At 40.5% G+C, this 22,740-nt stretch overlaps 1 protein-coding gene across 1 annotated transcript; it reads right to left on the reverse strand.

The window, feature by feature from the left end:
• Nucleotides 1-363: 363 nt before the first annotated feature.
• On the reverse strand, nt 364-6,809 carry LOC143031516 (uncharacterized). The gene is made up of 2 exons (XM_076195462.1): nt 6,229-6,809; nt 364-3,109 (listed from the first exon to the last, which is right to left on the reverse strand). The coding sequence occupies exon 2, from the start codon at nt 3,091-3,093 to the stop codon at nt 763-765; it is 2,331 nt and encodes a 776-aa protein (XP_076051577.1). The 5' UTR covers nt 3,094-3,109; nt 6,229-6,809; the 3' UTR covers nt 364-762.
• Between the last annotated feature and the right edge of the window lie 15,931 nt (nt 6,810-22,740).

Genomic DNA, 22,740 nt, shown 5'->3' on the forward strand with positions numbered 1-22,740 from the left:
CCAATCCCAGGACCATTATCCTTGTGTTTACCTCTTGCACCACCCCATCAATACATAGAACAGCCACTTAACTGCATAAAATTTAACAAACACAACATAGAAAAATTACATCAGAATCCTAAAGTTGTTGACTTTGCTACAAATATTATGGCAGATTACTGGTATTTCATTGCTCATGTGAAACACACATGGTATGACAATTTCTAATATTATATACATTTTACATTAAAAAATGTACATTACAATAAAATTATATATATATATATATATATATACATATATATATATATATATATATATATATATATATATATATATTATATATATATATATATATATACATATATATATAATCAAGGTCCTCAAATTGTTGACTTTGATACAAAGACATTCAAATACAACACCAAGGTTATCATTTTTCATTCAGCAAAACAGCTGAGAAATTTAATGATACACTATAATATCAGGTTATTTAAATAAGACAACTTGTAAAAAAGTAAGGGCAACTATGGGTTAACAGTGTGATTACTGCACCACTGCAGTTCCATTATGGTACTTCTGAAAAACTAGGGCCAATTTTTAAACAATGTGTGTGAAAAATTACAGATTTCTTGGCCACAAACAAGGGGTCAACTATTACTCGAGGATATATGGTAGGTACTGAAACTTATTTTGAATGGGTGGGAAAATGCTGATGCATTATTTCCATAAAGACAATGACAAAAACCCCCCCTAAGATATTCCAGGAGACAATTTGCAACTTCACAAAATAATCTGTGAGTGTGTTTCCATGTGTCTCTTTAGAGCATCAGCACGGGAGAAACCAGCATCACAAGCAGTACACTTGTGTGCCTTTTCTCCCGTGTGCACCCTGAAATGCCTGCGCAGACTGCCTGCTTCCGAGAAAGCAGCACCACATTGCTCACATTTATGCGGCTTGTCGCCTGTGTGCTTTCTTTTGTGGTTGCTCAAGCTGCTCGTGCTTGAGAAACCGGCCCCACAAAGCCCACACTTGTGTGGCTTCTCGCCTGTATGAGTTTGCATGTGGGACTTAAAGGTAGCTGATTGTGAGAAAGTAGAATCACATTGCTCACATTTATACGGTTTCTCAGTTGTGTGTACCTTGGAATGCCTGCGCAGACTGCCTGCTTCCGAGAAAGCAGCACCACACTGCTCACATTTATGCGGCTTTTCGCCTGTGTGGGTCCGGATGTGGATGTTTAATTTGCCCGTATTTGAGAAACCGGCCCCACAAAGGCCGCACTTGTGTGGTTTGTCACCAGTATGAGTTTGCATGTGGGACTTCAAGTAATCTGATTGCGAGAAAGCAGAATCACATTGCTCGCATTTGTATGGCTTCTCGCCTGTGTGCTTGCGTATGTGGTATTTCAAGCCCGTTCTCTGAGAGAAAGCGGCATCACAAAAGCTGCATTTGTGCGGTTTCTCGCCTGTGTGAGTCTGCATGTGTAACTTCAAGGCAGTCGATTGCGAGGAAGCAAAATCACATTGCTCGCATTTATAGGGCCGCTCACCCGTGTGCTTTCGTATGTGGCTCTTCAAGTTATTTGTCTGAGAGAAAGCGGCATCGCAAAAGCTGCACTTGTGCGGTTTCTCGCCTGTGTGAGTACGGATGTGCAACTTCAAATGTTCTGATCGTTTGAAAGAAGCATCACACAAGGAACACTTAAACGGCTTCTCCCCTGTATGAACACGCATGTGTTCCTTGAGGCGTTCAGGCCAGGAAAAGGATGCGTCACAGACTGTGCATTTGTGGGGTTTGTATGGTTCCTCAACTGTGTGTATTCGAACATGGTCATTCAGATTACTAACCTGGGAGAAAGCAGCATCACAGTATTTGCACTTGTGGCGATTCTCTCTAGTATGTATCCTGAAATGCCTGCGTAGACTTCCTGCTTCTGTGAAAGCAGAACCACACTGCTCACATTTATACGGCTTCTCACCTGTGTGTGTCCGTATGTGGCTGTTCAATTTGCCCGTATTTGAGAAACCGGCACCACAAAGGCCGCACTTGTGTAGTCCCTCACCTGTGTGTTGCCTTATGTGGTTGTTCAAGCTGCTCGTACTTGAGAAACCAACCCCACAACGCTCACACTTGTGTGGTTTCTGACCTGTGTGAGTTTGCATGTGGGACTTCAAGTTAGCCGATTGCGAGAAAGCAGAATCACATTGCTCGCATTTGTACGGCTTCTCGCCTGTGTGCTTGCGTACGTGGTTTTTCAAGCCCGTTCTCTGGGAGAAAGCGGCACCACAAAAGCTGCACTTGTGCGGCTTCTCGCCCGTGTGAGTTTGCATGTGTGTCCTCAAGGTAGCTAATTGCGAGAAATTAGAATCGCACTGCTCACATCTATACGGCTTCTCGCCTGTGTGCTTCCGTATGTGGGTTTTCAAGCTACTTGTCTGAGAGAAAGCAGCGTCACATAAGCTGCACTCGTATGGTTTCTCTCCCGTGTGAGTCCGGATGTGTAACTTCAACGCTCCCGATTTCCTGAAAGCAGCCGTGCACAAAGAACACTTGTACGGCTTCTCTCCCGTATGAATGCGTACGTGCACCTTGAGGCGTTTCGGCCGGGAAAAGGTTGCATGGCAGAACGTGCATTTGTGGGGTTTGTCTTCTGTGTGTGTCTTCTTAATGTGGTCTTGGAGATCTCCGTTTTGATAAAAGGCCATATTACATTGAGGACATTGATGTTGCATTTCCTCTTCTTTACCGCAATGGTCATCCATCACAGCGGTGCTGCCTGAAAGGGTTGAGTTAAAAGACTGATCTCTTTGGGAACTTTTCTGAACACAGACTTTACCATGACACTCAAACTCATCTATTGTAGCAAATGTCAAATGGCAAATATCACAAAATAATATTTTTTCCTCTTTGAAAGTCATATCAGTGTTCTCTTGTGTGGGACTGTCATGCTGAGAAGCAGAATAATCTTTGCAGGTATCAGACTGAAATTGTTCTAATTTGATATGAGCCTTGGGAGGGGCATCTGTCTTGTGGATCTGCTCTGGAAAGCTCTTATCATCTCTCCACTGATTCAGGTCACCACTCACTAACATGGACAATGTACCATCCATTTTACCTCTTGTCAATCTGAAAAGAAAAGATGAAATTCAAGACATATAATGGCTTGCATTAAATACTAAATGTCTGTATCTTATATATGAGGGAGCTTCAAAAAGTTCATGGAAAAAGTCCATAACTAAAAATCATATGGAAGAAAATTTATTTCAATCCACCTGGACATTCTTGTACCAATAAGCTATAACAAGTTCAAACATGAACCCATAAATGTAGACAATAATGCACAGCTGCTAGTTGGAAGTCAGACACCATTCAAGCAACATGGAATCCACCAAAATCAAGGCCAGGACAAACATTAAATTCATGGTGAATTTGGGTGAATAGGCAAATCATTGTAGCTTTTAAACAAGTTTATGGTGACAATGCCCAAAAGAAATAAACAACCTACAAATGGATAAGTTGGTTCAGAAGTGGAAAAAATTAAATTGATGATGAGCCCCGCAGTGGCAGGCCATCAATGTCAGTTTTTGAGGAAAAACATTTATGATGCCCACGACATAATTGAAAAGAATAGATGAATAACTACTGAATCAGTAGCAGACACACTCAACATCTCTGTGGGTTCTGCACACACAATTCTGGAACAAAGTTTGGGGCTAAGCAAACTTTTTGCTTGATGGGTCCCTAGGTTGTTGCACCCAGATCAGCAGCAAACAAGGGCAAATCTTTCAATGGAAATTTTGATCAAGTGGGATGAAGACTCTGAAGCTTTTCTGCAGAGAATTGTGACAGAGGATGAAACATGGCTTACCAGTACGATCCCAAGGACAAAATTCAAAGTAATGGCTGCCCCGGAGTCCAAGTAAAATCTGAGCATTCAAGAAGAAAGGTCATAGCCAGTCTTCTGGGATGCAGAGGGGATTTTGCTGCTTGACTTTCTCGAGAACAAGAAAACAATTACATCTATTTATTATGAATGCATTTTGAGAAAACTGTCCAAAAAAAAGTCTAGGAAAAACGCCCTGGAAACCTGCATCAACGCATCCTCTTCCACCACGACAATGCAAACACTCACTGTGCTCAGCAGACAAGAGCTGTGCTATGAGAGTTTCGATGGGAAATCATCCAACATCCCCCTCACAGCCCCATTCGACTTTTTTGTTTCCAAACTTAAAAAATAATGTTAAAGTACATATACCAATTTTGCATCAGTTGAAGATGTAAAAAGAGCTGCTTTGACATGGTTCAGATCACATGATCCTCAGTTTTACTGACATGGACTTAAAGGCTGATATCAAAGTTTGCAGAAGTGTATTGACCTTAATGGAGCATATGTTGAAAAATAAACATCATAACTGAAACCATATTGTTACAAATTGTTACTATACATGACAAACCTTCTCAGTTCTGTAGCTGCATGGGCCGCGATCCAGAACCTACGAGTGAATGGTAAATTATATACTTCTCCAGGTCAGGGAAAAGGCAGTATTATCATGAATCTATTGCCCCAATAGTAATTTGTGCTGCTAAACCCGGGATTCTGGTAAATACCGTGCCATAAAATCGGGACTCAACCTGTATAAAAATTTAAGTAATGATTTTTTGGGGAACTATGGTCAGCAGTCTTCCCTTAACTACAATGCCATGAACTGTCAATGGATGACAGAATTGGTACAAAAGAAATGGTAGTTAATTATATCAGGCTTCTATATGTTCATGGATGACATTCTAGATATATGATAAAAATACAGCAATATTTCATTCATTGTAGTAAATCAAACTGATAAAATTCCATAACCATGCCAATGTGGATATTTAACATAAAACTTGCATGGTCCAATAGCTCGTAACTTAATCTAGTGTAACCATTCCATAGGAGGAAACAGATCAGTAAATTTTTAGAAGTGCACACCTATGCAATATAGCAATAGAAAATTAAATATTTTCATAAATTATCATACAGTTACATAATATATGTTATTCTTGGCAGAAGTCAATAACAGAAAAAGTTGCTAAAAGCTATACATAAACAAATGTAGCCATACAACTCAGTGTCGCGGTTGGTAGAGTCCCGGACTGTCACTACGGCAGTCCAGGTTCGAATCCTCCCCAGGGCTGAAATGATTTCAGTATTGCTGCGCTTTGAGTCATCACTCCAACTCTCGTGGGCAGGGAGTTGGGGGTGTGTGTGCGTGTAAGGTCACAGCATTAACCATAGATCGGTCATATGAGTCCTGATCTCTCTTCCGGGAGGGAAATAGCTGTCAATCACTAGTCCCACCCGTGATCCAAAGACCAAGGTGAATCACTGCAACTGCTTGAGACACCATCTTTATTTTGACCGATGCAGAGGTCAAAGAAATTAAAGTGTGATGAATTTGTCTATTCTAACCTAACCTGCACTTAGTAATGCAGTACCTGTAATTCTAGAGGTCATCAGGGTCATCCTCAACCTCCAAATCTGTGCAAAGATGGTCTCTAAAGGACTCAATGCAACTTTGTTAGTTTGTGCATAGCTTTTAGCAACATTTTGTTATTGATTTCCACCAAGAAAAATATTCATTACATTAATATACAGTGAGTCCTCCTTATACAGTAATTCTTTATCCAGTAAATTCAGTTACGGTATTTGGTAATTACTACCCTCAATTCTATTTACGGTAAGAAAAATTCACAGATACGGTATCCACTCATGTTTTGGAGGTAAAATTAGATATTTTGAAGAGGAAAGAGCAGGGAGAAGGTACGTCTGCCATAAATCGAAACTTGGGTTCGGTATACAGTAATTTCAATTTGCAGTAAGGTTTTCAGGAACGCATATATACTGTATAACTAGGATTCACTGTACTACATTTTACATTTTTTTTTTCTAATGCTATATTGTGTAAGTGTGAACTTCTAAAATAATGCCAACAGATCTTTTAAATGTACTAATGATATCAATATCATCCATAGGAATGTTACTCACTTCGAACCCTCTATGGAACAGATAACATGATACATTTGTGGTGATTACTGAGGCTTTTAGGTCATGCATAAAATCACAGCAAGGTCTCAACAATCCTTACAACTTCGATATGTAGTGGATTTTTATCATTTATATTTTTACAATAGGGGAATTTACAGGGAGAGTGTATATAATACAATTGGTGTTTCTGTTGAAGGATCTCAATTCGAAATTTACTTACTTCGAAAGATTGTGCTTAAATACAGGGCAATAGTTTCTTTGCGTTTTCTTGAAGATTGGGGTGTATGCCTTGGCTTTTTCACCCCGAGTCCGTTTTGGGTTTCGCTTCGTTTATTTTCGGACTTTGGTTGCTCTGTATTTCCAGAGGTTATATATTGTTTGTCGGTTCGCTTCCAGGATTTCTGCTTCAGCATCGAACAGTAACAGTTTCTTAAAGATCTCGTCTTTGTTCTCCGGGTAGGGTTGTTGGAGCAGTTTGTTACGTGCTCTGATCGATTATAGCTCGTTGCCCTTCAGTAAGAAATGCTCGAGGTTTTCTTAGCTCCGACCGCACGGGACATATTGTGTCTTGATTGCTGTGACGGTTTCTCTAATTTAGTTTCAGGGTGTTTGTCCTGGCGCGGAATAGAATGGAAGATTCTAAGTTATTTTCATAAATTTCTTCTTCCGTTTTTATATCCTTTTCTATCTCCTGTAGTGTGATAAGGAGGATTTACTTGCCAGTTCAGCAAGTAATATCGCTAATCCGAGCTTTGAGGATTGTTGTCGCTTGAGACTCTAGGTGTAAGTGTAGCTTTTGCAAGTACGATCGTAGTTGCTTGGCCCAGTAATTTTCTTGTCTTTCATACAGGTCTTGGAAAATTAGTTTGACTAGCTTGTTCCACATAATGGAAATAAGCGTACATGTTTTGTTTTTTTGTGTGTTATCCTCGGCAGTTTGCAATTATCATCTCGAACTATGTGTTCTTGTCATTATCTGCACTTCATGTATATTGATTCTTTGCCAAATAAATTGATTTATTCATTTATTATCTCCAATTATGTGTCTGACGTATGAGAGCTTGTTTTGCATGTCGGGAGTGTTTACCTAATCGAGAAACGGTGAGGAAATAAGAAGTAAACTTCTTGTCGTGATCTCCACCTCTAGGACTTGTTAGCCAGTTATTGAATCAATCTAAGTGTCTGTCATAACGAGTTTTAAAAGAGGCTAATGAGGTCGCAGTCACTACACTGGGAGTGCATTCCAAAAGTTTGCCACTCTCGTGGCAAACCAGTTACCTTTCAAATTCGTTCTCCAGTGTGTGTGTTTGGACAGCTTAAGTGAGTGATCCCTTAAGTTACTTGTATTGAGGGTAAAGAACTTGTTGAAGGGGACGTTGTCAATGCCGTGGAGCAACTTATATACTTGTATTAAGTCCCCCCTTGTTCTCCTATCCTGGAGGGTCTGAATTCCTAATTGCTGGCACCTGTCTTCATATTCCAGGTTGGATAGCTCTGGTAACAATTTGGTGGCCCTCCTCTACACTTTCTTTAGGGTCTGAATGTTTTTCACCAAGTGTGGAGACCATGCTTGGACCCCATAATCGAGGATTGGCCTGACCAGAGAAAGATAGAGTGGCACCAGGATTTCTCTATTGAGGATGGTGAAGTTCCTCTTTATTATGCCAAGGCGACTGTTTGCCTTGGCAGCAACCATTGCTGCATGAGCAGACGACTTGAGGTCACTCAAGATCACTATTCCTAGGTCTTTCTCTGTGTTGATTTATTTAGCACTGACCTCCTAAGTCAGTAGTCCATCTGCTGATTCCTGTGGCCAATATGCATTGAATTACATTTGTCTTTATTAAATGTAAGCAGTCATTTGTCACTCCATGTATCCAGGCACTCCATATCCCTCTGCAGTGCCTCAACATCCTCTTCACTCCAGATTGTTGACCAGGTCATTGATGTATACCGGGAAGAGACAAGGTCCCAACACACTACCTTGTGGAACACCACTCATGACTGGTAACCATCCTCATACTGTGCCTTGGATTGATACTTGATGCATTCTCCCTGACAGGAAACCCATAATCCACTGGAGCAATTTACCTTCAATTCCTGTTGCCTGTAGTTTGACCAATAATCTTCCACGTGGTACTCTATTGAACACTTTCTCACAATCTAAATAATTAACATCAACACTGCCCACTGTCAACAGCATTGATAAGGTCATCCAAGTAGCACAGCATGTTGGTGACATAACTCCTTTTTTCCCTGAACCCATGCTGTGCATCTGCAATCAAGTTGTTATTGGACAGGTGTTTAACAATTACTTCTCGAATTATACTCTCCAACAGCTTTACCACGATGCTTGTCAGTGATACAGGACAGTAATTAAGTGGGTCAACTCTGCTGCCCTTCTTGTGTATGGGAGAGATGTTAGCCATTCTCCAATCACTGGGGACCCCTCCAGAGTCTATGGAGGACTGGAATATGTCAAGGAGTGGTTTCCATAGTATATCTGAGCATACCCTGAGGACTACAGGTGATATATTGTCCGGCCCCGGTGATTTGTCCTCCTTGAGTCCCTGTAGTCGGCTCTCCAAATCCTCTCTAGTTACTATAACATTGGTAACCTTGGGGCCTTTGAAGACTAGTTCCGGAGTTGGTAGTGGTAGGCTTATGTCCTCTCTCACAAAAACTTGATTGAATGCTCTGTTCATTACCTGTGTTATCTCCTGGTCATTGTCCATTATCTCTCCATTGGTGTTTCTTATTATACTAATCTTCTCTTTAGCACTACTAGAATGGATGTATGCCCAGAAAAGTTTGACATTATTACAGGAGTCTAAGGCCACTTTCTTCTTATATTCATACTTTGCCCTTCTCACTTCTCTCATCACAAGGTTCCTCACAGCACTGTACAACTCCCGATGTGCTGTGCTCTTCTTCTCCCTGTATTTCTTCCAAACATTTTGTTTCTTCTTAATTAGTTTTGTCAATTGTTGGTTCATCCTCTTAGGTTTGGTGTCTCCTCTCCTGTTCTTGTAGAGTGGTATACATTTGTTCACTTCCCTATAGATTTCCAAAAACATGTCCCACTTTTCACTTATTTTGTTCTCAAGTAGTTCCTTCCAATTCATTTCAGAAAACAGTGTTCTCATTCTTTTATTATCCGCCTTGTGGTAATTTAGTCTTTTGAAGTCTCTCTTCTCTTCTCTTCTGTCAGTAACTGGAATATAATGACAGCATGTTTACTCTTCCCAAGTGGGGGTAAATACTGTATATCATCCACTTCACAATCTGTCCTACTAAATATCATGTCAAGTCTTGATGGGTTTTCTAGCTCTTTCAGATGTGTCCACTCCCATACATTTTGTGTCCAGAAATTGTCACTCACTGCCTCCAGGAAGTTATTTGCTTGATTATAACTTTGAGAACCATCCACCACCCTGTTTTCCTCCCATATAATATTTCCATAATTAAAGTCGCCACATACCAATAATTGCATATCTTTGGTACAGTTTTCACTTAATCTAAGCATATCACAGATGAGATCATTTTTACTGGCAGGGGAGGAAGGATATCTATAAATACTACCTAATATTAAGTTCTTTCCTCCCCCATTTTTAACTTCACACCAGAAATTGCCTCTAGTGCACTGTGTCCAACAAGATTGGTTATTGTTGGATCATCTGTAATGAGTGGTTTCTTAACCAAGATTGTTACTCCTCCCCTGGTGAATTTTGTATAACTCTATCTTTTCTTACCACAGTATATCTGCTTGTATTATAGAGATTCATACTCAACATATCAGGGCTAGTTTTAGTTTCTGTCAGGAAAACTATATCAGGATTTTCCCTATGCAACAGTTCTTCTAATTCCACAAGTACTTACGCCATCTAGATGTGTATTAATGCACTTGAGGATCTGGTGTGACTGGTTCTTTGGGTGTTTATCTGTATTTTTTTTTTTTTTTTTTTTTTTTTTGTATTCCCCTTCAGTCCTCATCTAACCTCCTTTTTACTAAAATCTATTATGCACTCATAAGTATCCTCCTCTTCTTCATTGTTTCTCTTTTCAGCCAGTGCAAGTAGTCTCTTTCATTCCTTTCCTTCTTTGACCTGTCTCTAAAAATTTGTATTTGCTTAACTAAGGGGTCATCAGACTTCTGGATGATTGGTGCAGCCCTAGCCACTTCCCCTACTGTTTCAGGCAATTCGAATCGTACCCTGAGTAGTCTTGGTTTTCCAGTCTCACTTGATGAATTCTCACCACCATATATCCTAGTCGTATCTTTGATGTTATAACTGCCCCCCTCTAGTTTCACGTGTTGCGAAAAAAAATTATTTACAAACTGCAGGTCCTCAGCCTTACCTACATCCAGGTCATCTGTATCTGGCTCTGGGACACCAGATAAGAAGAGGTTTCTAGCCCTGAATTCCTTGTCCTTTTCTTCTTCAATTACTGTTTTGATCTCCACTTTCATACTATCTTTATCAGCTAAGTCTAAATCTACTCTGTTCTTGGTCTCTAGTTTATCTAGCCGAGCCGTATTTTCCTCAATTGTATCCACATGCTCTTTCAGAGGCCCCAAACAATTAATTAAATGACTAGCAATTTCATCACAATTTCGTACTGTACAGTAAAACTTGGCCCGATGTCCAAGTTTCTCCCATACTTTAGCTTCGGCATCCGAAAAGTTCTCGCATTTGAAATGCACCCAGAACTTGCAACAGTCACATTGTATACCATTATCCACATATTTATTACAATGTCCACACAACTCCGACTTCTCCCTCCTCGCTTCTTTATGTATGCTAGATGCTGGAGTTACCATACCTATCCCTCATTAGCCTCAGCCTATTTATCTCTATAACTTTTCCTTACAAACAGACACTAGACTTACTGGCATAACAAACCAACAACCTTACTTGTATTTCCCATTTATCTTTAGATTAGGTAAGCAAAGTGTCCTTTCCCTAGCAAAAGTCAGTAGGGCACCGTCCTTTCCACAGCAAAAGTCGGGAGGGCACCAAACACACATCCAATCTCTGCTCACAGAGTTGCTGCTGGTGTGTTGTGTGGTGCTCTGAATATTATTTTGTATGTCTGTAGTTTGTTGAGTTCGCTCTTTGTGAAGAAGATTGCTTCAGTTGAGTGGAGTATACTAGGGATAGTGTAATTTTCCCAGAACACTGCCAAAGCTGATCCTGTTTCAGCCTTTTGTTGTTATTGAGGTTATTTGATTACCAAATGAGTTTGCTTTGCTGAAGATGTTGTTTATGTGTTCTTTAAGGCATTTTCACTTATTTGTTACTTTTATTCCTAAGTATGTTATGGACTCCATGACTTTTATTCCACTAATTTCTTTTGGGGACTCTTCTAGGTTGTAGGTTAGGATATTGCTCTTTGCCTTGTTTATTTCTAAACCACAGTCTTCTCTAATCTCAGTAATGTGAGTGCTTGTACCATTTCTTCTACAGAACTTGTTAGTAGGAGCTTTTGAAGCCTACTAGATGGAGGTCAAAGTAGTTGATGATCAGATATGTTATCAATAGGAAAAGTGTGGTGGAACCATTGCATCCTTCTCTGATACCACTAGTAATTTGTATTTTGCAGGTTTCCTCATTAGTTATCATTATCTTGGTGTCATCTCCTTGGTATATGTTGGCAATTTTGATATGATGTCTGGTTGGATGTTTTAACTTTTTAGTGGTTTTATTAGGATTTCCCTTCTCACACTATCAAAGGCCTTGGTGAATTCTATTGAAATGTCAATCAGAGCTTTTTTATTCTTGTAACTTTCTGTGATGCTGTATTGTAGCATGAAGATGCTGTCTGATATTCTTCTTTTTGATGTGAAGCCATTTTGTGTTTCAAGTAGGTTATGGTTGTGGTAGAGGAGTTTTTCCATTTTTTCTTTGATAATGCCATTAGTATTTTGTAAGATGTGTCTGAAGTCTTTGGTTTATGGAGTTTGTGTTTTTTGGGATGAGCTTTGTTTTTGAGGTTTTCTAGCTTTGAGGTACTCCATTTTGTTTGATTATTGAGTTGTAGACTGCAACAAGTTTAGTTGTGGCTTCTGTGTCTTTTATTATTTCTTCAAACATTTCAATGTTTAAGTCGTTTAAACCTGATGCTGTAACATTTTCATTTTTCTTCTTTGTTTAGTTAGTTCCTCTGCTGTGATGTCTCCTGTGCTCATAGGATTGGAACTTGGTTCTGTTATGTTGAAGGAATAGTCATAGTGTTCTCTAAGAATTTCTGGGATGTTAATTGTGTGATCTATGTCTGTGGCTAGGGTACCCTTTTCTATTTCCTCTTGGTGTTGTTTTCTGTATTTGGCTTCAAATTCTGCACTCCATGGGTCTTCAGTGAGGTTTACATGTTGTTGGTATGTCTTTTCAGAAAATTATAAATTTCTCATCTAGTTCTTGTTAATTTATTTTTATTTTGTTTTCATCATATACTGCAGTGTCTTTCATGGTTTTATTTGTGCCATATGACTTCAAGCTGTTTATGTGCTTCCATAGTTTTTTCATTTAATTTTCCTTTTGAATTTTGTCTTTTTTTTCATATAGTGAATTACATACATACATACATATAGCAAGGCTTCTTCCCCCTTACCAGGGAGGTAGCCAAAAAGGAAAATGCATAAAATCATTCCCACCCATTCCATCCCTGAATACACTCCACACCCCTCCACCCTCCCTCCCATCTTAGCACCTCCTGAATGACGGGTCATCCCTGCACCTTGTCCACTGCCCTGGGTCAGAAGCAGTGTCACAAGACACAGCACATCCACAGCAAGGCCGCTTCATTAAATCGGCGACCCCCCCCTCTCCGTCCCCCCATATAAAGGAGAAGACGGGGAGAAATCCCTTCGGGCTGCGTCAAAATTTTGCTCACACACACTACCTCACCCCCCATCCCCCCGGGACCCATTCCACCTCATGCATCACAACATTTTCCATATACAACCATTCTCCATTCTCCCCTGTCTTCTGTCCTCTCCTGTCCTTCCTCAACAGACATTCCCCTCTTCCCCAAAGCCCCCTTCACCCCATCCATCCATCTCATCCTAGGACGTCCCCTCATGTTCACTCCCTCCACATCTGCCTTCCATACCTCTTTAACTAGTCTTTCTTCACTCATTCTTTCCATGTGTCCAAATCATCCCAATACTCTTTCATCAACCCTATCTCCCACCTCCCTTTCCACCCCTGTTCTCCTCCTCACCTCCTCATTTCTCACCCTATCTAGCCTAGTAACCCCCATCATACTTCTCAGACACTTCATCTCAAACACATTCAAGCTCCTTCTCTCTTCCTCTCTTATGTTCCATGTTTCTGCTCCATACAGTGCTGTTGGCACAATCACTCCTTCATACAGTCTCCTCTTAGCATCCATTCCCAAATTTCTATTCCTCATTACACTTTTTAATCCACCAAGGCATTTACTCGCTTCTCTCAATCTACATTCTACCTCCACCTTTACTCCACCTTTTCCTGCCACATTTGCACCCAAGTATCTAAAACTATCCACTTCCTCCAGTCTCTCTCCCTTAATGCTCACTTCCAGACTACTGCCACTTTCACCCCTTGTACATCTCATCACCTTACTTTTACCCACATTTATCTTCAGCTTTCTTCTATCACACACTCTCCCAAACTCTGTCACCAACTTCCTCAATCCCTCCTCCGATCCTGCCACAAGCGCAGTGTCGTCCGCAAACAACAGCTGGCTCACCTCCCACTTTTCTCCATTTTCTTTAACCATCTCCAATCCCTGACCCACTACCGTTGCATTTACCTCTCGCACTACCCCATCCATGTATAAGTTTAATTATTTTTTTTTTTTTTTTTTTTTTTTTTTTTTTTAAGAGTTCCCAAAGTTCCTCTTTTTCTTTAGCATCTTGATTATTTCTTTTAGGAGAGGAACAGTGTGGCTTTAGAATAAGTAGGGGTTGTGTGGGTCAGATTTTTGTGCTAAGATAGATATGTGAGAAAGCTTTAGGAAAAGGTAAGGATTTATTTTTTATGGATTTGGAAAAGGATTATGGCAGGGTAGACAGGAGGGCACTGTGGAAGGTATTGCAGATATATGGGATAATAAGAAAGCTGTTAATAGCAATCAAGAGTTTTTTATGAGTAGTAGAGCCTGTATTAGAATTAGAAATGGAGAGAGTGAGTGGTTTGAGGTAGAGGTGGGATTTTGCCAGGTATGTGTTATTTTGCCATGGCTGTTCAATTTATACATGGATGAGGTGGTGCAAAAAGTAAATGCAAGGTTAATGAGCAAGGGATTGGAGATAGTAACAGAAAAGATGGGAAATAAACCAGTTGTTGTTTGCTGACGACACTGCGTATGTAGTGGGATCAGAGGAGGGATTAAGGAAGATAGTGACGGAGTTTGGGAAGGTGTGTGAAAGAAGGAAGTTGAAGATAAATGTGGGTAACAGTAAGGTGATGAGATGTACAAGGGAAGAGTATGGCAGCAAATTGGAAGCAAGTATTAAAGGAGAGAGACTGAAGGAAGTGAATAGTTTTAGATACTTGGGTGTGAATGTGGCAAGAAAGGGATGAATGGAGGTGGAGGTAGAATGTAGATTGAGAGAAGCAAGTAAATCCCACGGGATTGAAAGGTATAATGAGAAGTAGACATTTGAGAATGTATGCTAAGAGGAGATGGTATGAACAAGTGATTGTGCCAACAGCACTAGTGGTATGGGGCAGAAAAAAAAAAAAAAAAAAGGATAGGCCCAGTTAAAAACAATGAAGAAATGATAGAATCAGAGGAAAAAATGAATGAGGCATTTAACAAATATTTTCTTTCAGTGTTTACAAAAGAGAGGTTAGATAATGTACCTGAATGCAATCCAATTTTCAGTGGTGATGAAGAAAGTAGACTATCAAATATCAGCATTAGTAAGGTAGAAGTAGTCAAACAGATTGAAAGAGTTAAAGGTACAAAATTACAAAGGATTACAAAGGTGGAGCATGCCAACAGGAGACCTTTTGGTCCATATCTAGGCCAGATGCAAAAAATCATAATAATGATCAATAAAAACTATAATAATGTAAATAATAAGTAAAATACATAAATAAATGCATAGGTATAGTTGAATAATAATCAGATAAATAGTAAATGATAACAAATTGACATATAACTAATAATAAATGAGAATCAAGCAAATAATGATAAACGAACAGATAAATGAAAACAAAACAAATAATATAAAATAAATTATAGTCATTACAGCATCTTGCTTAGGTGTTTATCTAAATTATTCTTAAAGCTTCGAACTGAGCTACATTGCACTACCTCTGCAGGAAGTTTATTTCATTCATTAACTACACGGTTGGCAAAATTGTTTCTACCCACTTCCAAATTAAATCTATTTCCAGACAATTTGAGCCTTTGAGACTATTGTTTCTTGTCTGATTCTCATTCGGTGTGAACAAAAAATTCACTTTCAATGTGGTCAATTCCCTTTAGAATCTTAAAGACCCGTATCAAGTCACCTCTGAGTCTATGCTTTTTTAAGGAAAACAAATTCAGTTGATTTTTGTATGATTTATTTCTTATTTTTGGAATCAGTTTTGTGGCTCTCCTTTGTACTTTTTCCAGTCTGTCAATGTCTTTAATGAGATTCAGTGACCATCCAGAAACATATTCCAAAAGTGGATGGACTAACAATTGATATACTTTGTTAATGAGAGACAAGCTTTTGAAGTCAAAAGATTGCACAATCAGTCCTAGAATCTTATTTGCTTTCTCAGAGGTTGAAATACACTGCTTAGATGATTTGAGATCATTACTGACAATTACCCCTAGATCCTTCTCACTATCCACTTTTATTAACGAATTTCCAAATAACTTGTAATCGTACTATTATTTTTACCTATGAGCATAACCTTGCATTTTCATTGTATTAAATTTCATTAGCCAATGTCAGACCATTGTTGTAGTTTATATCAATCTTCTTGAATATCTAATTGGTTTAAGTGATCATTTGCCATTCTGCACAGTTTTGTATCATCAACAACTTTGGAAACAGTAGATTTTAGTCCATGGTCTATATCATTTATATATACTATGAATAGAAGTGGCCCAAGAACGGAACCCTGAGGAACTCCACTGGTATCATTTTTCCATTCAGAAGTTTTTTCATTTAAAACAACTCTCTGTTTTTGATCATTCAACCACTTATTCTGTGTGAAGCTAATTTGATAAGTAGTCTTTTGTGGGGGATGGTATGAAAAGCTTTTGCAAAGTCTAGATATATTAAATATTAGGATGGTTTGGACACATGGAAAGAATGAGTGAAGAAAGACTAGTAAAAGAGGTGTGGAAGGCGGATGTGGAGGGAGTGAACATGAGGGGATGTCCTAGGATGAGGTGGATGGATGGGGTGAAGGGGGCTTTGGGGAAGAGGGGAATGTCTGTTGAGGAAGGATGGGAGAGGACAGAAGACAGGGGTGAATGGAGAATGGTTGTATATGGATGATGTTGTGATTGCATGAGGTGGAATGGGCGGGTGGATGGGGGGTGAGGTAGTATGTGTGAGCAAAATTTGACGCAGCCCGAAGGGATTTCTCCCCGTCCTCTCATTTTATGCAATGGGGGGGACGGAGAGGGGGGTCGCCGATTTAATGAAGCGGCCTTGCTGTGGATGTGCTGTGTCTTGCGACACTGCTTCTGACCCAGGGCAGTGGACAAGGTGCAGGGATGACCTGTCATTCAGGAGGTGCTAAAATAAGAGGGAAGTGGAGGGGTGTGGAGTGTATTCAGGGATGGAATGGGTGAGAATGATTTTATGCCTTTTTCTTTTTGGCTACCCCCCTTGTAAGGGGGAAAAAGCCTTGGTATATGTATGTATGTATGTATTGTTTCTTTTGTCATAATTCGAGATAACTGTGTTGTAGAATTTGAGTAAGTTAGTCACACAAGAATGTTTCCATCTGAAACCATGTTGGCTATCATTTATCAAAAAGTTACTTTCTAAATGATGTTCGATAGCATCTCTGATGATAGTTTCCATCATTTTTCCTATGATTGAAGTCAAACTTATAGGCCTGTAGTTATTTGAATTTTTTCTGAGAGTGCTTAAAGAGTGTAAATTTGAAATTTGCAATCAGTAAACAGAAATATTTAACAAATCGGTAGACACTGGTTTTGTGCATAATGCTTGAGGGAAGGAAAACATTGTTCCTGTTTTTAAAAAGGGAGGTAAATCTTCTATATGCAACTACAGGTCAATCAGTTTGACATTATCTTTTTACAATAAAGTATGTAAGGCATCAGATAACAATGATAGTTATTATGTTATTTACCTTGACTTTAGCAAGGCGTTCAACAAGATACCCCACCAGAGACTACTAAATAAAATAAAAATTCGTGGCATAGGAGGAAAAGTGTTAGAATGGATTAGAGCTTGGATCGGTGACAGAAAACAGCGGGTCACCATAAATGGTGTAAAATCCAAATGGGGGAGTGTTTCTAGTGGAGTTCCCCAGGGCTCGGTTTTGGGTCCCTTATTGTTCATTATGTACATAAATGACTTGGACAATGGGATTAATAGTCATTTTAGTAAGTTTACAGACAACTCTAAAATAGACACTTAATTAGGTCAGGAGACAATGCCAAGATTCTGTAGGACGATCTTTACAAATTGTTCACATAGTTGGTGAAATGGCAAATGGACTTCAATATCTCAAAGTCCAGCATGTTAAACATAGGGCTACACAAACCCAAAAGCAGATATGGCTTAGATAACACGTTTTTAAAGAAAATTGAATGTGAGAGAGACTTAGGAATTCTAGTGAGTCCTGACCTTAAATCCCGGAAACAGTGCATTAGCACCAGAAATAAAGCTAACAGGGCATTAGGTTTCATTGCTTGGATGGTTACAAATAGAAGTGCAGAAGTAAATATCAAACTCTAGTGTTAGACCCATCCTTGACTGTGCGGTACAGTTTTAGTCTCTGTACCATAGAATGGACATTAATTCACTCGAATAAATACAGAGGCGAATGACCAAAATAATGCATGAGATCAGAAATTTACCTTAAAAAGAGAGGCTTAGGCACCTTAACTTACACTCCAGAAAACGCAGTGTGGAGTGATCTAATAGAGGTGTTCAAGTGGATCAAAGGCTTTAACAAGGGTGATGTAAACTAGGTCATCATATCAAGACAATGGGGCACAACTTGCAGTAATGGATTTAAATTGGACAAATTTAAATTTAAGAAAGAAATAGGAAAGAACTGGTTTACTAATAGGGTGGTCAACGAATGGAATAGACTTATGAACTATGTAGTGAGGGCTGAAACTATCGGTTTAAGAAATGGTTAGACATCTTTATGAATGGGGAGGATAGGTGGTAATGGACATGCAACTGCCTAGTATAGGCATTATGGTCTCTTGCAGTCTCCTTCATTCTTACGTTCTTATGTTCTAACATGGATCTACTTTTTCTACATGAGGGGACAGAGAAGGATGGGGGTTGCCAATTAGATGAAGGGGCCTTGCTGTGTTTTGCTACATTATTTTTGATGCAAGGGTTATCCATTCATCCTGGAGGAGCCAAAAAAAAAAAAAAGAGGGAGGGAGGGAGGAGTGGTGAATGGGAGTGGAGTATGTGGGGATGAAATGGTGGGAGTGGATTTATGCCTTTGACTTTGGGTACCTCACTTGTAAGTGGGAAAAAGCCGTTAGTATATACGTATATACATATATATATATATATATATGTGTGTGTGTGTGTGTGTACAAGTGTCAGATTATTCTTGCGCCATGTAGTGAGAAGAGAAATAAAACCTATACAAATTTCAGACACATGGTTGAGGTGTTCTAACAAAATTCTGGAATATTGTAACCAAAGTCGTTTCTACTCAAAGTGGCAGAAGCAAGTAGCATACTAGCCTAATTTATTTACCGGCTGGATTTGCTAGTGACGACTAACTGGTCACACTTGACGACTAGGCGGCTACCAGTCGCAGCTACTGCAGTGGCGGGGATCGGTGCCACCTGCGTAGAGCCGGTGGCCAGGGCTGGTTGCCGCCGTTTGGCCCCCAACTAAGCTACCAGAAGAGGCTGGATGACCGCATTGTGAACAGCTGCCCAGGATGTAACACTTCACCCCATACCATACAACACATAATGGAAGACTGCATTATACACAATCATGCACGCAAACAACACAACATACACTCTATAAAGGATTTGTGGGAAAACCCAGTTTCGGCTGTGGCATTCCTTGGGGAGACGGGACTGCTCGGACAGACAGTCTAGGGAACGACAACAACAACAACAACTGCAGTGGCGGTAAATAAAGTCGCCTCGTGTGACTTTTGGAGAAAGTGTAAGAAGAGTGACAAAGCTGATCACAGGCTTAACCCAAAATAAAATATTTTTGTACTCAGTAATATATATTTCTAATTACTTTACATTCTAATTTGCATTATTACATACATAAATTAATTTAAAGGGAGTCGACTGTAGTTGTCGGTAAATTGTACGCCAATTTATATTTCTACATAATCTTTACCCCATGTGCCATTTCCCACGATGCTCAGACGGCCCTCTAATAAGTGTACATCAATGGTGAGGAGAGGTCTATGCCCGGGACCAATTCCTTGATTGCAAGCCCCCAAAGGCTTAGAACATAAGAATGAAGGATACAACAAGAGGTCAAAAGAGGCTAGAAAAACAGGTTGTTGTATCTTATAGGTAGGTTGTTTGTAAATAACAGCCCGAACGAGCTGTCTGAGTCCGCTCTTTCGCATTGTGTAGGTAATAAAATAGTGTTTGTGAATAACATCCCGGGAGCTCGAGTGTATATTTGCATGTTTGTTTTCATGGGTTCGGGGTGGCAAATAAAAGAGTTCACACACCAATAATGGTATAATTGATAACAAATTTACACAAGAGATAGAGTTCGTGCGCCTCCGACCAATGCCAAAAAAGACTGCCTACCCCGTGTGGAGTAGCTCAAAGTTCGTTCTCAACTTCCTAGCGCAAACCCGCTAGGCTTTATACGTACACAGATAAATATGCATAGATAAATATACAAACAGAAAAGTTAATGTGAAACTCATAATTTACATATATATCACCTATCAGTCAAACCATTGCCCCAGTTTTCTTTTGCAGGCGACCCACAGCTCCCAGGAAACCAGCAGCAGCTGTAAGGAAGAAATATTGAATTATTGCCTGAGTGCAACCAGAGTAAGGCAACATCGGAAGAGGTGTTTGCCTGTGTGGTGACTACATCTCGAACGAGTTGTTTCTGTGGCTAGGCCCATTCAGGAGTGAACAAAGCGAACGCGTTAACCAGGGTAGAAAAAAGTTGGCCGAGAGTACCGGAAGAGGAAGAGAAGCTTGAAGTGTGCGCCGCAGAGTCCATATGCGCGAAAGAGTTGCGTGGAACACATCACCTGGGTATTGAGAGGGCGATGGATTTGATGGTGTCGTTCTACTATTGTAGTATATATTAATCAATATAATTCTGTTAGCATTATGTATAGATGTAGAAATTAAAAGTGATGCGTCATTGTATGTCTGTGTGTTCGTACGTGTAGCGAGTATAGAAGTTTCCAGAAGAAAGCAAATTGCCATTTCTGTTTACGTAATTATCATTTTATTTTTTGTAAACGCCAAAGTTGAATGAATGGGAAATAGATTATTAATATTATCAAATTTGAATTATTGTATTAAAATTTCGAGTGTATGTAAATTTGTGTGTGAAAGAAAATAATTATAAAATTGATTGAAAGCAATCGTTTGGGCACGCCATTCCATAGCTGGGATGACGCGATCAGTCATTCGGAAGCGAGTCCTTGAGAGGTGTGCAAGTGGGCTAGTGTGTGTGTGTGTGAGATAATACCTTCTTGTGCAATAAAACCTATGAACGCTTCATCATAAGTGTTTTCCCTTACCATTTGTCCAAACAATACTATTCCACTTCCGCTCGGCCGGTACGCAGCCCTAAAGAAACGCCTCGTGCTCAACAACTTGTCGAGCGTTTCTTTCAGTGCTCTCGACCGAAATGCGGTGCTGTTATCCATCAGGACTTCATCCACTGGACCCCGTTCCAGAAATATCTCATTCATCACCCGTGACATTTCCTCTCCCGTTTCCGTCTTCAGCTCCCGCCAGACGGCGAATCGTCCTGAGCCACAATCAACCACCGAAGTGTTGAGTTCCTCTATTACATGCGGTCTAGGAGTGGGATCTATCGATTGACACCGGGCACGCTCTCAGCCCCCACCGGACTTCTTCTCTTGTTATTTTCAGGTAAACTTTCCTTGCTAAGAACAATGACCTATGTGATGTGTTCCATGCAACTCTTTCGCGCACACTTCAAGCTTCTCTTCCTCTTCCAGGTCTCTCAACCAACTTTTCTTTGCCCTGGCAAGAGCGTCCGCTTTGTTCACTCCTGACGGCACTTAGGTTACGCTCACATTCACGCTGAACTCACTCAGGACCCCAAGGCGCCGTTTCACAATGACCTCTGCTGCTCCTTTAGTGCATTAGTCTCAGCCGTCAGCATTGAGCTCATCCCTCCCGCCAATGGGGCTGAGTCCGTCCTAATTTTAATCTCACGTAGCCCCCACTTCACCGCCAAATTATCTCCTATACAACCGCATCCAACTCCGACACGTTAATGCGATGGTAGTCACCTTTTTTTCGCTGCCGCGCCCCATCTTCGACTACCACACCTTCTATCTCCAAAACTACGCCAGTTACTATGCTGCTAGCATCACACCATATTACTCCTATGTTCTGTTGTGGTGCACTCCACTGTCCTCTCTCTCTGGATCCTCGCGTCTCGCCCGTCGTGTGACGTCGTGTATCATCGTGAACGTGCCCTCATCAACCTTCTCTCCCCAGTTCTTCGACCCTGACTGCCTCTTAATATAACTGCACGCTACACGGAGCCAACGGGCGATCGCGTAGTGACCAACCCATTTTCATGAAAGTAGCAGTTGCCGACAAGACTGACGAGTTAAACACCATATGAGGACGGAGCCTTTAAAAGCTGTAATAAGCGAAACGTCGTACAAATAAAGGCTCCGTCTTCATATGGTGTTTAACTCGTCACCAACCAATTTGCCACACAGCGAGAAGTGCTCTAGTTTGCTCATCTCTTCCCTTACATTTGGAATCTCATTGCCTCTCCTGGACGTCAGGTTTCCGTTCCTGTCTCTCTCTAGTCCGAGTCCCAATACCGTCCTTCCACCAGTTCCAGCTCCTTCAAGACCAATCCGAACCGAGCTAAGCGTTCCACCACGTCCGATGCCGGTACAACAGCATCATCCACCAATATGTCATCGAGGTAAGATTCCATGCCTTTCTTCATCGTTTCAGTCTTCTCCAGCACAGTCTTCAGGATCCTAGTCATTATTCTCGGAGCTGAGCACAGCCCAAACCCCATTCTAGTCAAGCAATACGTTTTACCTTTGTACTTTATTAGTTGGTATCTCCGTAGCTTCTTCGCCACATGAATCTGTAGGTAAGCCGCCCGTAGATCTACAATTGTGGACGCCTCCTTCATTTGGCGGCATTTGCGTAGGGTCTCGTTACATACGTCTACAAAATCATCGCCGGTATGGTGCCTCACGAACTGGTTCAGCTCTCAGAAATCCAACACCGGTCGCACTTTGTTCTTGGTCGGCTGCACCACTGCCATTAGCGGCAAGATTCTATCCTCCACCGGCTCCCCCCCAGGGACTCAAAATTC

Source organism: Oratosquilla oratoria, chromosome 12, assembly GCF_046742065.1.
Source record: "Oratosquilla oratoria isolate Oo_2021 chromosome 12, ASM4674206v1, whole genome shotgun sequence".
Taxonomy (NCBI): Eukaryota; Metazoa; Arthropoda; class Malacostraca; order Stomatopoda; family Squillidae; genus Oratosquilla; species Oratosquilla oratoria.